Raw genomic sequence first — 14,714 nt, 5'->3', positions numbered from 1 at the left:
AAATATATATATATATATATATATCACTGAAAAAACCATAGGTTTCACACATGTTATAGTTAGTGGAAATTTTACTGATAAAAAACCAATGAAATTGCCCCGTTATAGTTAGCGCAGGCAACTATAACTCACGCGACCGCAATCCTCTGCTGATGCTAATACTGTATTTAGACACTTATTTGCCCATGTCTTCTTCCATACATTTTTAGCTATACATATATTACAAATATTTGTTTTTCATAAAGACACATATGTCATCAGCAGAGGATTGCGGTCGCGTGAGTTATAGTTGCCTGCGCTAACTATAACGGGGCAATTTCATTGGTTTTTTATCAGTAAAATTTCCACTAACTATAACATGTGTGAAACCTATGGTTTTTTCAGTGAATTTGCAAGGTTTTTTAAATGCTAATTCCTAACTATAACGTGTGTGAAACCTATGGTTTTTTCAGTGAATTAGTACGGTTTTTTAAATGCTAAGTTTTTTTCCCTTATAATAAGCCCTGTACATTTGGTGGCCTACGGCCACCAAAAGCACAGGGGGTGGGGTAAGTGTGGATAGTGTTTTTTTCCATTGTAATAAGCCCAGCACATTTGGTGGCCTTCGGCCACCAAAAGCACAGGGGGTGGGGTAAGTGTGGATAGTGTTTTTTTTATTTTTATTTTTTTACCGTACGCTTACCGTAAGCGTACGGTAAGCGTACCCCGCGAAATTGCCGAAAAAAAAATAAAACCGTTTTTGCACTTGGGGGATGTTTGGGGACTCCCTCAACATGACTATGTGGGAGGGAGTTGTCAAAACAGCCCCTTTACATGTTTTTGGGCTTCCGATTTTAAAAATCTCTCTCAGTGCGAGAGACAAAATGGCGGCCGCCGCTTCCTGGTTTCGGCCGATTCGAATGTTTACTAAGATCTAAGAGCCAATCAGAATCGCGCTCGCGCACGCCACCGTACGCTTACCGTAAGCGTACGGTAAGCGTACCGTAAGCTGGCTCAGATATATATATTGATTTAAAGGCTATTTTCTCAGAATCTACTGAACAGATTTACACCAAACCTACAAAAGGCACTTCCTTGACCTAGGGACTACCTCTCTGCCAAATTTTGAGTAATTCTGTTCAGCCATTCGGGCTGTAGCTCGTTCTAAAGGTCCTATGGAAAAATGCATGGGAAAAACGCGTTTTGGGACCCCCCTTTTATCTCAGCCCCCGCTTGACGAATCCCCCCGAGACTTTCAGGGTAGGAGCGGAGCGTAGCGCCCCACCTATTTTGAGAAATTCGCGAGGATTCGTCGACCGGCGCCAAAGTTATTCAAAATAGAATGTTGAGGTTTTCCTATGGAAACGTGGTCCTAACTATAACTACCTACTGGCTATCGCCAGTAGGTAATATATATATACATACATACATTCTGCACCACCTACCCTTCACCGCCACAAAACCCCATGCAGGCGCTTCATGCAATATATGAGAAAAGAATATTGGGCACTTTGGTGCACAAAACACCAGAGTGGATCTACGTACGCATCCGCCTACTATCCCCAGGCTTAGAAATACCCACCAACTTCACTTCCTCCTGGCCACGAAACCCATTACAGAGTAAAATCATTCTCGCCCTTGCCCGATATAATCTTGAATTCCCTGACTTTCCCCCCGAGGGAATATACAGGGGACCTGAGGAGTTGGATTTAAGGCTACTACTCGCCATTATTATTCTTCATGAGATAGGAGATGAACTTATAAGAGATCGGTATCCCAACTTCCCCCACATTTAGGGTAGAAATACATAAACAGGGCGAGCCCACCCAGTGTATTATATATATATATATATATCAGTGTCCTTCTGAATAGGATACTCAGTTCTACTGTATATAAGGTAACCACTGGCTTTCACATATACTTTATTTTACGACTTGAAAATTGGGACGGCCCAGTAATTTTGTCAAGCTTTTGGCCCAGAAACTCACTTCAGTATAGAATAGCTGACGCCTGCTTTGGTGGCCAGCTCCTTTTCCCTGGGTGCACCCGTATCCAGAACATCGAATTACAAGACGGTATATATGACCGTGTCGTTGAGGGCGTAGAGGGTGAACTCGTACCTGATCTTTACGGAGGCATACGCAGCTACACCACCCCCCAGTGAAATACTTATCTTGCCTGTACACAGTCACAGATCTCATTATGGCGACACCTCTCCAGCACGTCCTGAAAACATTCGGTGGGCAAGAACAGCGCATACTTAAACACTGTAGGGAACTTCATAAACTCACGAAAACCATGCCCCCCCGGCGGATACCCCAGTCCACTATGACAATTGGCGAACAACTACAGAAGTAAGCAAAGGTCTGGAGCATAGCCCGAATGAAAAATTGCCGGCACCCATATTTAATAGAGCAACACCAACCAGCCCCCCCACCCGGGGATGCCCTTCACTCAATCTGATGCACGTCACTGAAGCTGGAGTGACTGAATAACCATATAACTGACACCCTCAGGAGAGTGGCCCTTGGACCTTCAAGCGGCCAAACAGCAGTTCATACCCCATCCCCACCCACATTACGCGCAGAACTCTTTAGAGACATGGAGAAAAATGGAGGACTGTGCCATAATGGACACCCCCCTTTACCGAGACAAACATATACAACTGCCCCAGCAGCTCAGGTCTGCTTCGCAGAACAAGGGACACCCCCACTGAACACTGCCATGATGGATCTATTTGATCCACTACTTCCCGCACCCCAAACCCAAGCAACGACAAATTAATTCCCCCCACAACGCTAGGAATTCCACAATTCAGGCGGTGCCGGGGCAAGGAGGAAGCCTAGGGCAACAGAATTAGAGAGCCTTAGGGTACTGGGGACGCACGGATGTCCAGATGACATCATGTATGATGTCTCTGGCTCTGCTTCCATGCGCAACACCCGAGCTAGCCAGCGTGCCAGCATGTTTCTAAGCAGACCATGCGCCCTGCGAGATAATGGTCTAACACCCAATGAGATAGTGATACTAGGGGAAGGCTCAGATTATGCTGTCAACCCCTTCACAGACGATTTGACAGATTGGACTGAGTCCCTAGCCCCGCAAATGCTCCCATGGCCAAGAGAAGGATCCTTCGAGCCCCAGCATATGGCCACAGCTGTAGAATGCATCCTCCAGGGTGCAGGAGATGAAGATTGGGACTACGGCTACATGAGGGCTAGTCTAAAGATTTGGCAGAAATACGCCAGACAACATGATCTCACACGGCCCAAGGCACTAGACACAGGAGTGACACACCAGATGCCACTATTGTACAAAAAAGCCGGCGACCCACCTGTTTATGTGTCATGGTCCTATGCGTACAAGGAAAACCTCCAAAAACAACTCACCCCCCTTGCGGAGGGTGCGGGCAAATGTATAGCCGCCCTAGAAAGGAGCACTACAGGTAACATCTTAGCGATAGGAGATATGAAAAGTTTGCTTGTATCAATTATGGGCGGAGAAGTGGAGGACATTTTCAAAAGTGTCAGTCGCGGCTTAATAACTATGAATGACACGGAGTATGATGGGGAACCATTCGACAAAATAAGACCACAAGTCTGGGCTAAATTACGGATAAAATTTCCGGATGTCCCGGATATCGGATCCCTCATGTCGCTGACAATGCAAGCGAACGAGGATTCAATTAACTTTATCTCTAGAATGAAGGAAAAGTGGCATCAGGAGTTAGGAGACAAATGGAATGCAACAGGGGGAAATTGCAGGCTCTTCTACCACATGGTTAAAAGGGGACTGCCAGAGGATGTACAAGAAAAGTTAGATGGAGTAGTGGCTATGGAGGCAAAACCATGGCCTGAGATTCAGGACCACATTATACATTTTTGCAAAAAGAGACAGGACCAGGAGAAGAGTAGACAGTTAGCCATAGAGAATGCCGCTGCTAAATTAGTACAACAGAAGCTTAATAAAAAGAAGGACACCCCAGACACCGTCATGTTAGCTGCACCTGTCAATCAGATGACAGCAGTCACCACATTCCCACAGGTTGCCCAGAATGTGCTCACTGCCAACACACAGCCTGCCCCGCAACTAATGCAACAGCCGCCCATGCAATATGTGCAGGCGCAGCCACAACCTGTCATGCATTACATACAGCCGCAGCCCCAGTACAATACATAGCAGCACAACCTGTCTACAGTACAGACCAACAACAGTATTACAACAATAATAGGAATACTGCCAACAGAAACGCAGGCATGCAGGGAAGAGGTAATGGAATGGGACAGCAAAGACTCCAAGTGCAGCCAGGGCAACCCACTTGTTAATATTGCCATAAGGTGGGCCACATACAGAGAGAATTCCGTACTAGACTTCGAGACCAAGGCCAGCAGTCTATGGGTCCCACACAAAGAGCCCCACCATGACCCCAGTCACAGCAAATGTACCCACAGCAACCCCAGATGCTGTATGCCTACACCCAACCTGCCTCACAACAAGTACAGCTTCAAGAACCGGTCATTGCCCAAGCCCAACAGTCGCCCCCGCAGATGCAAGCTCCCATGCAGCCACTGCAGCAGGCACCCACATACCAAGTGGTACCCCAAGCACAAAATACACCACCCCAAGTCCTGGTCACGATAAACAATAAAACATATAGCTTTCTCATTGACACGGGTGCCACGTACTCTTGTATCACAGGCAGACATCGGCCCATTTCAGATCAGTTAGCGGACACACGGGGATTCTCTGGGGCAATAGCAAGGGTCCCTTTCACCAAGCCAGTGCCCATACAAATAGGACACCGTGTGTTGGAACAGCGGCTGCTCTATTATTATTATTATTATTATTAGGAGCTTATAAAGCGCGCTTATACCCAAGGGTGTCCTGGCGCTGAGAAGCTGATCATCCCTGGAGAGCGAGTGTCTAATCCCTAAACAACCAAGTCTTCAAGCCCTTTCTGAAAGAGAAAAGTTCCTCCATTTTTCTCATATGTGCCGGCAGACCGTTCCATGCAGTAGCAGCACCATATGAAAACAACTTTCCTCCCCAGCTGGCCTTTTTTATCCTAGGCACCACTACTAGATTGCCCTCCAAAGAGCGCAGTGCCCTCCCCGGCACATACTGCTTAAAACAGGCCTTAAGAAACTCCGGGCCATTGCCTTTTAATGCCTTGAAGACTGTACACAAGGCCTTAAATTGGGAGCGTTTATGAATTGGTAGCCAATGAAGTTTCTTCATTCCTTCTCGGATTGAGACATGTTTAGGAGTGCCTGTCAATAGTCTCGCTGCCGCGTTCTGCACCAACTGCAGTCTGTACAGGTGTTTCTTTTGCAAGTTAAGGTACAGACTGTTGCAGTAGTCAAGACGCGAGAGGATGAGAGCCGACACAACTAGCCGGAGCCCATCCGTGGGGAGCAATGTTTTAACTTTCCTCAGAATCCTGAGAATGTGGAAACAGGATGAAGCTACACCACTGACCTGATTTCCGAAGTCCAGTTTCTGGTCCATAATCACCCCCAGATTCCTGGCTTTAGGAGTGGGCACCGGTATCTTTCCCAGTACCTCGGGCCACATGGCTGGGGACCAGATGTTGGGATTATTTCCGAATATCATAACCTCGGCTTTTCCAGCATTAAGTTTAAGGCAATTTGCAGCCATCCAACTCGCTATACCTTGCAGACAGTCATGACACCTTACTGTCAGATCGGCTTGGGACCCTCTTTGTACCGATAACACGATCTGCGTGTCATCAGCGTATGAGGTAAGTTGGAGTCCATAGGATCTAATCAAAGCTCCCAAAGGACTCACATATACGTTAAAGAGAGTGGGACTCAAAGATGAGCCTTGCGGGACCCCACAGGGAAGAACAAAAGGTTTAGATCTCTTTGCTCCCACTTCAACACTCTGGGATCTGTCGGCCATAAAAGACTTAAGGAGGTTCCAGGCAGTGCCTTCCACCCCGGCCAGAGCCAGTCGGTCCATCATAACACCATGATGGACCGTATCAAAGGCCGCCGACAGGTCTAACAGAATGAGGATCGCCTCACCCCCTTGATCCACTGCCACTCTGATTTCCTCAGTCGCCTTGACCAGGGCGAGTTCTGTGCTGTGGCCCGCACGAAACCCAAACTGGGTGGGATCTAGGGCCCTCGACCTCTCAAGGAAGGAGGTAAGTTGCTTGTTTAAGGCCTTTTCTAATAATTTTGCTGGTATTGGGAGCCGCGAAATAGGCCTATAGCTATTCGGGTCACACTTATCTAAAGTGGGTTTTTTAATTAATGGTAAAATGGAGGCCACCTTCCATCTCCTGGGGTAGCTCCCTGACGCTATGATAGAGTTAAACAGTGGAGTGAGTGTGTCGGCAATAACCTGTGGACAATTCTGAAGAACCGCCACCGGGCATGGGTCACTGGGGGCTCCAGAACGTATTCACCACACTCTCCGGTTAACCTTTTAGGGCGCGACCTCATGGCGAAGTTAAACATGACTATTCATTTCCATGAGAACGGAACAATGATTTGCTCTGTACCAGGTACACCCTTGGCAAGGATGATGGCACTCACAGTTGATTCCTCCTTGAAGGATCAAATACGAGCTCGCCCTGTGGATGAGCAAGCGTTCTCCACTGCGGTACATATCATTGTAGCTAACACACCAGAACTGCACCACCGCATTGTCCAGCTCCCAAAAGAGTTCCTCTATCGCCCACAGTCCCAAGACTCCCAAATACTAGACAGGATCATGATCTTAGGCATACATGCTCTTGAAATAACACCTACATACGGGGCATTTCTGGCAAGTGACGACAATATGCGCACCTGGGCCTGTGTCATTTTTATTGAGCCTGGACAAATAGTAAGAAGCATTTCAGATGACCAACTCTTTGGCGATCCTGATGAGTTTTCCAAAACAGAGATCATTTACATGAATGAGGTACCCCTCTCAGTGATAGTGGAAAGAAGGACACTCACGGTCACACCCAAATATGACTCCATGCATGAGGCAGACTTAGCCCAAGTCCCGCCACAATTGTGGACCACCAGCCCTAATGATGTGGGCCTCATCCACTCCGCCACCCCATTTAGAATAACAATGAAACAAGGCGCAATATTACCCAGGATAAAACAATACCCACTATCTAGGGAAGTAGAGGAGGGTATTGCCCCTACCATACATGCCTTGCTGGATCAGGGAGTCATATACCCCTGTACCTCTTCCTGGAACACCTGTCTTTTTCCTGTCCGCAAGTCTAAGACCAATCAATGGCGTCTAGTACACGATTTGCGTCCCGTAAACAACATAGTAGTACCAGAGTTTCCCATTGTCCCAGACCCTTCTGTCATCCTCACAAATGTTCCCCCAGAAGCACAGTACTTTTCCGTGATAGACCTGAAAAATTTGTTTTTTAAGCGTCCCCCTCCACCCAGACAGTCAATACCTATTGGCTTTCACATTCAGGGGGGTGCAGATAACATATACAAGGTTAGCCCAAGGGTACTGTGAGTCCCCTAGCGTCTTTAACAGAGTTGTCAAAGAGGAATTATCAAATTTCCAATGTGACAGTACCTTGCTGCAATATGTCAACGACATTTTGCTCTGTAGCACCACAGAACAACAATGTAGGAAAGACACCACTTCTCTGCTTACTACACTAGCACACAGAGGTTACAAAGTGGACAAAAACAAACTTCAATACTGCCAAACAGAGGTACACTACCTAGGCCAATTACTACGAGCATCAGGGAGGCCAGTTACGCCGGATAGAGTTGAGGCCATAAAAAGTACCCCAGAGCCCCAAACTGTAAGAGACATGCAAAAATTCCTTGGTCTAGTCAACTATGTCCGTCAATGGGTCTTTGATTTCTCCACGATAACTGCCCCTTTGCTGAAAGCAGTTAAAGCAGCCAAAGACAGACATAATAAAAATAGATTGGACACCTGAAATGTCAGCATCCTTCAAACAGTTAAAAGATGAAATCACAAACGCACCAGTGTTAGGCTCACCTGACTACATTAAAGAATTCTACCTGTTCACTCACTGCAATGGTCAGGTTATGACTGCTGTACTTACGCAAAAATATCCTATGGGCCATAAGCCCATTGCCTACTTCAGCGGCATGCTAGATTCGGTCATGAGAGGTCATTACCCCTGTGAACAAGCTCTCGCCGCTGCAGCATTTGCCGTAGAGAAAAGCACCCCCATTGTCATGGGGTCCCCGTTGACACTACACTGAGCACGCCGTCTTTGCTATAATTCAGAAAGCCAAGACAACATTAACAACACAAAGAGTGTCAGGATACGAAGTCATACTGTCATTACCCTCTCTGAAATTAGTCAAATGCCACACAGTCAATCGTGCCACATTCTTTGCTAATCCAATTGCAGCCCCAGATGATGACACCCATGACTGTGCCACATATTCTCCAGATGAGTCAGGAGCAGCAAGAGAGGACCTCTTAACAGACAGCACTGTCTATTTTGTTGATGGGTCCTCCACCATTGATCAGGAGACAGGGATCAGGTACACAGTAGTTAGGGCCCAACAACCCGAGTCCTCTGATTCCCTAGATATTGTACAGCAAATTGCATTGCCCCCACACTACTCAGCCCAAGCTGCTGAGCTAGTGGCACTAATTGCCGCCTTGAACCATGGGGCTGACGACCGCATCACCATTTACTCAGACTCTGCATATGTCACATCAACAACACACTCGAGCATCTTGTGCTGGAAAAGGCGCGGGTTTCTCAAACCAGATGGGGCACCTGTATGTCACAAACAATTGCTGGAAGAATTAATAGAGGCACTAACACTTCCAACGGAGGTAGCCGTTGTTAAATGTGCAGCGCACACTAATGGACAAGATTTTGCCTCCAGAGGTAACGCGCTAGCAGATTGGGCTGCCAAAGCTGCAGCCAGAGGCCCCCTACCGGCGATTGAGCCAGATCCTCAAAACATTCCTATCTTACTTGCCCAAGCAGTACCTCCAGCAGAGCAGACAGAAGGAAGCATAGCTCCAACAGTGCAGACAAAAATGCATGAGGATAGTGTAGCCCCAGCACGGCACACAGACATAAATAATGAAACTCATGACACAAATACTCCCTATCACATTGACAACACGCAACAATATGATCACATTGCCCAACTACATCTTAGAGAAATACAAGAAAGTGCACCACCTCAAGAGAAAGAGTTATGGAAGAAGAGGGGAGTACAGCAGGGCCCTGCTGATTTTATTTATAGACAGACCATGTCCGGGAGACCTGTCATGCCACAAGCCTTACTGCAAGTGGCATTAGACCAACTACACTTTTCCGCACATGTTTCCCGAGATAACATGTCCACGACATTGCAGACAGACTGGTCCATTACCAATGCTCACAAATTAATACAGTTCTTCGTTAACAAATGCCCCATCTGTCAAAAATATTCACCAAACCCAACTCTCAAAACAGTCGCTTCCACCATCCCCAAACCCTCTGGCCCCTTCAAGGAACTCCACCTTGACTATGTCGATATGATTGACCGATGCCAAAATTACCGATATCTCATTGTGGTAGTATGCCCATTCTCGCGCTGGATCAAAGCTGGACCATGCGTCCACTGCGATGCCAAAGCAGCAGCCACATTCCTACTCCGCGACATCATTTCTCGCTGGGGAATCCCGGATGCCATTAGGACAGATAACGGAACACATTTTTAAAACACCATATTTTCCTCCCTGACCACAATGCTAGGCATCAGACACAAACTGACATCCGCTTACCACCCCCAAAGTAATGGTATTTGTGAGCGCCTCAACGGCCTGCTCAAGAACAAAATAAGTAAAATAAGTGCCACCATCGGTAAAAAGTGGCTCTACTGCCTCCCACGTGCCCTCTTCTCACTAAGAAATTCTCCAAGTTTGGATCACCACCTCACACCCCACCAGCTTGTCACTGGATGATCCATAAATGTAACTGTCACTCCCACCAGGCCCCAAACTGATAGTGAGTCATCCTCTGAGATTGTTAAAGCAGAGCTCTATGATTTCTTGGGCACACTAACCCGCGCTGCGCAGTTCCTTTCTGCCCAGGAATCCAAGAGGAACGACAAGGGCCCCACCGATCCTGATCTCCCCCCGAACCGTCCTGGGACCCTGATCTTCATCCGGAAGCACGTCAGGCGCTGGAAAGACCCCAAGTTCGAAGGACCTTTCGAGGTGACAGATTCTTCTCCAACTGCCATCCGGATAGCTGAGCTCAAAGCATGGATACACAGGAAGGACGTCCGCCTCAATCCTGCACCTTCACAGCACTAGACAATGGACTAAAACAAGGAAGCGACATACCCATGGTCCCCCTGAATGAAGACAGCGACTTCCCTTCCACTGATGACGAAGACGAGCACACCCACGTGCTGCTCCATGAATATAGCAGCCGTGATGCAAAGCTATGTATTTTTTCAATATTTATGTTATGTATCCTTGTTGGAGTGGCACTAGTAACGTTTAATTGGTATATCTGTTTTCTTGCCGTAAGGAGTTATCCTAATATAGGTAGCATAAAAACTGTACCATCCACTGTTCTATCCACTCTACCAGCGGTCACCCACAACCAGAAGAAAACAACGCATAGCATGTTAGGTCCCAAGCTCCCCGACAGCAGCACTAGCCACACACATACTAGTGGGCATCTCGAACTCTCAGCTCCCACCCCAGGGGACAGAAATATTACAGGGAAAAGAGCTGCCACTATCACAGAACGACAACTTTCCCGCAAACGCCCTTCTCTTCACCACAGAGCCCGCTGATTTGCTATCTCCCCCTACAGAACAAAGCCCCTTGTCCCCTATAAGCCTAAACACCATAAGACATTCCAACATCTTGTAGAGATACAAGAGTGTTTCGGGCCATTACTAGACCTACAGCAGTCAGTAAGAGATCATTCGGTCTACTCCTCCCTAGTAGACAACTCGTGGTACAGGGACATGACAGCAGTAGGGAAATCAACAACGAATGATTCTTGCTACGTGTGTTCATACATCCCCCATGCCGTAGGAGCTGACAGACTACTTTTTCCCAAAGAAGTCCCACCAAGCATTACCAGGTGCCTTCTGCACTTATATCTTTGCCGCGCGCAGGGACAGACCCAGATCAGCAATGTTACAATGGATGGGTATAATGTAAATACCACAGTATGGGACTATACCCCCGTGGTACACGAGGTTCTCACTGAGACAGACGCTTTGAAAAAGGAGGTAGAGAGCATGCGTAAAAAGGACAGCACGGACATGGACATTTATGGACCACAGTTCCTGGAGCAGGGATATATCTCAGTGTCGGTGCCCGACGCTAGTTGTGATAGATCCATACACCGTCGCGGTCCATGTGTCCAAAGACCTGTGCTGAGCCTAGTAGTACAGGTTTACGTAAAGAACAAATGGATCCCTGTTGAGGGCCTAGTGTGTAGAGCAGCCTCCTTAGGCTTTCCCTGCGTGAAACTAACAGATAAAATAGGTAACATTGCCTGGGGTGAGGAGGCGAAGTGTAAACAAATATGGGAGCAGGAATGTGGCAGGTACACTTGGAGTAAGGAAGAGATGTCCGAACCTAAAAGAGCATTTAAACTAAAAAACCCTTCTCTTTGTTACATAGGTAAAGGCTCTGTACCTGTTGGGCGTAACACAGACTGCAGCAAAACTGTCTTCAATAATGATATGCAGTTCGGCACCTCAACGTTGATGGACTACTACTGGGCTTGCGGAGAATGCATCTATCTCCAGCTACCTCCTCAGTGGCTCAGACTATGCTCCCTTGTGACTGTGCATGAAGTCCAACTGGTTGTGCCGGCATCGAACGCCTCCCACATACTGTCACACCCAATGACAGGTGTTGTTACATTCCTCCACCGCCACCGGCGAACAGCTGAGTACTTCGCATCAGAGGCCCTTGGTAATGTTCCTCAGGAGTTCCGCCTCTTCAATGAGGCCCAGTTCTTCTTTGGAGGGGCAACCCCAATATTACAAACTAATGCAAATGCCCGCTGGCTCGAGGTAACCCGCTATGAGGTAATGAAAGCCATCAACAGCACCAGGGATGGACTAAATGCAATCAGGGAAGAACTGCGTCCCTTAAGACTGATGGTTCTGGAACATCGCTACTTTCTCGACATGCTAACAGCTAAAGATGGTGGTCTGTACCATCAGATCGGAAAATCCTGCTGCACCTTCATACCGGGAAACAAGGAGGATAATGGATCAATATCAAGGGCCATTGAGGAGTTGACCAACTTGGGAAAGGAAATGAAGGAGGAGGGAGTTGCCCCTGTGGACATTTTTCCAATGGACTGGTTCGATTTTGGCTGGATGCCCTCATGGCTGACAGCAATACTGAAATTGGTGATACCCATGGTTGGGATTATGTTGCTACTGTAGTGCGTCTTTCAGCTAGGTAGCCATTGCGTCAAAAGGTTTAGCACTAAGATAGTAGGGATGAACTATTCTAGCACAAGGAACTACAAAGTAGCAAAATATGAGGACATGGATCGGGTTCCTGGGGATGGACTGGGTTGCAACTAGAAATGAGCGAGTGACACTAGTCATGAAATACCATCAGCTCCTCCACTCCCCCCAGGTAGAGATACCCTGAGCATAGGCCCTATAGTTGCCCGATATGAATGTCTGCTCGATAAACCAGGTGCAGATTATGCTGAAATACTTGTTAAGCCAGATGAAGACACTGTTGGTCAAGAGGACAGCCCCAGGGCAGCTTTAAGTCTTATGTTAACGACATGCCCTGGATCCCCCCACTAGCGGAAGGGTCTCCGAAATACTCTGTTAAAGATGTGTTCATAAATGAACAAGAGCAGGGAAATGATGGAGGATCACGTTCTACCATCTGATTACCAAATAGAGAATTTTTACCGACCTCGGCAGCATGAAGGTCTCTATATGGGCCCTGCCAGAGAAAATCTGGAAGTATGCTAAAGTGCCCATTTTTGCCATACACAATCAGTAAGTGAAGGCCCACAGGTCTCTTGAACCCCCTGCATACAGGCCTGTGCCAAAGGGCAAAGGCCACCGCCTCATACTAATAAAATCTACTAGGCCCTAAATAATTTTCAAAACATGCTTCTGCTTGCGCTGAGTACAACGAGGTAGCTTGGGCAACCACGTATAGTACAGTAACTTTCCACAACACACTTGCAAGACACCCATACATGCACGTACACAAAGACCAGCTGGAACCAGTTGGTACTTCTTGCTACATTATTATTTTCGAAACCTAGCTTGGCCAAGTGAAACCACAGCCGCAGCTTTGCGATAGGAGCACCAGTCTTAAGTTCCGCTCTTACATATTTTAGGGACATGTACAAGACAAAATGTACAAAACAAAATGTACAAAACAAAATGTACAAGACAAAATGTTCTTTGTTTCAACCACCTGACCAGTTCCGTGTCTTAAGACATGCGGTCAAGCCAACTACGTCAGAAAGTGCGTCAGAACAATGTCATTGTTCTGCATTTTTGGGTATATGAGATCTAGCACCCCAATTAGAAGCCAGAACTCTGCTGCTGTGTCCATCACATGCGTGGGTTCTCCGGCCGGCCGTTTATCTGATTTGGGACTTCAAAGCCTCTTGCTCAGGTGGTACATCCCAATCGAGATAACCTTTTTGCCTTTTTTAATCCTTGGTTGTTCTCGATACTTTCCATCTACACCCAATTCCTTGCATTTAAGGTCTCTTGAAATGTTAATCTAGCATGTGTAGCTCTCTTTAGAAAAGCTTGCCTCTAGGGCTACATTTTCATCTTACATCTTTCTTCCTTGTTTCTCAGTGAAGGGTTGCGCCGGTGGCATGTGCCCACAAGTGAGGTGACCACACCCTAAAGGGACATCAAATATCTCCCTTTATCATGCTTGAAACTGAACAACGTTCAACATTGCAACAATATCAAATAGCTTGCACTCCGTCTACCACGAATCACACAGATCATGCATCTATAGCAACTGTAATTGGCACCTCAAACCTGCCCCCATGCCACCCCAGGCCACCCCCTCCGGTGCGTGTTGCGTGTTCTATGAGTTCCCATGCCCGCCGCCGCTCAGAGGTGCAGGAGGTCCGCCCAGTGTGGCCCAGAGCCGCATTGCCTATTATGTTACTTGTTCGCCATCACTCATAGGTGTGCCTGCCGCTGCCTCCGGGCCCCCCTGCCAGGCTTTGTGAAACTCTGTTAGTACTGCATCCCAGGACGGTGCCAATGGCTGCCTCTGCAATCCAATAGCATCCTCCCGTCGAAGTGCCACACTTTCTGCCTACGCCCAGCACAGCAGGGATTGGTACTAGGCCTGTGTCGCTGGAGGAGTGAGAGACTTCCATTGGTGCGTGAGCAGCCGTTTAGCCACAACGAGACCCAGATCTATGTATCTGAACGTCGTCTTGTGTTTTTTGGAGCTAGGATAGAGCCCCAGTATACAAATCTCCCGTGTCCAGCCCAGCGCTCGTATCGAACACTGGGCCAGACTTCTAGGGACCACCACCCAGTATGCTTGAATAGTTAGGCACGACCACAGCATGTGTAGGAGGTCTGCGCCTGCCTCATTACATCATACGCACTTGGCATCTGCGTGGGCAAAATACTTATTTATTTTCTCTGATGTTAGGTAAGCTCTGTGTATTATGTATGATGTATTATGTATAATGAGCTGGAACTTGGCGTTGCGAGGAATCCGCGTTGGGCTTTCAAGTATAC

At 47.5% G+C, this 14,714-nt stretch overlaps 1 protein-coding gene across 5 annotated transcripts in view; it reads left to right on the top strand.

Annotated features, from left to right (window-relative positions):
- Positions 1 to 14,714, top strand: part of LOC146823014 (syncytin-2-like) — a 109,685-nt gene that overhangs the window by 38,046 nt on the left and 56,925 nt on the right. For 2 of the 5 annotated variants that reach the window (XR_014962120.1, XM_085607199.1), the window contains one exon: positions 11,617 to 12,768. The exons of the other annotated variants lie outside the window; for them this stretch is intronic. Coding sequence is in view for 1 of the 2 variants with exons in the window: in XM_085607199.1 (XP_085463325.1) it covers positions 11,617 to 12,395 (779 nt within the window). In the remaining variant the exon portion in view is untranslated. Of the gene's footprint in view, positions 1 to 11,616; positions 12,769 to 14,714 lie in introns of those variants that run through there. 5 annotated transcript variants of the gene reach the window in all.

The sequence above is a fragment of the Triturus cristatus genome, chromosome 5_2 (genome assembly GCF_964204655.1).
Source record: "Triturus cristatus chromosome 5_2, aTriCri1.1, whole genome shotgun sequence".
Taxonomy (NCBI): domain Eukaryota; kingdom Metazoa; phylum Chordata; class Amphibia; order Caudata; family Salamandridae; genus Triturus; species Triturus cristatus.
This window is presented reverse-complemented; position numbering and strand designations above follow the sequence as displayed.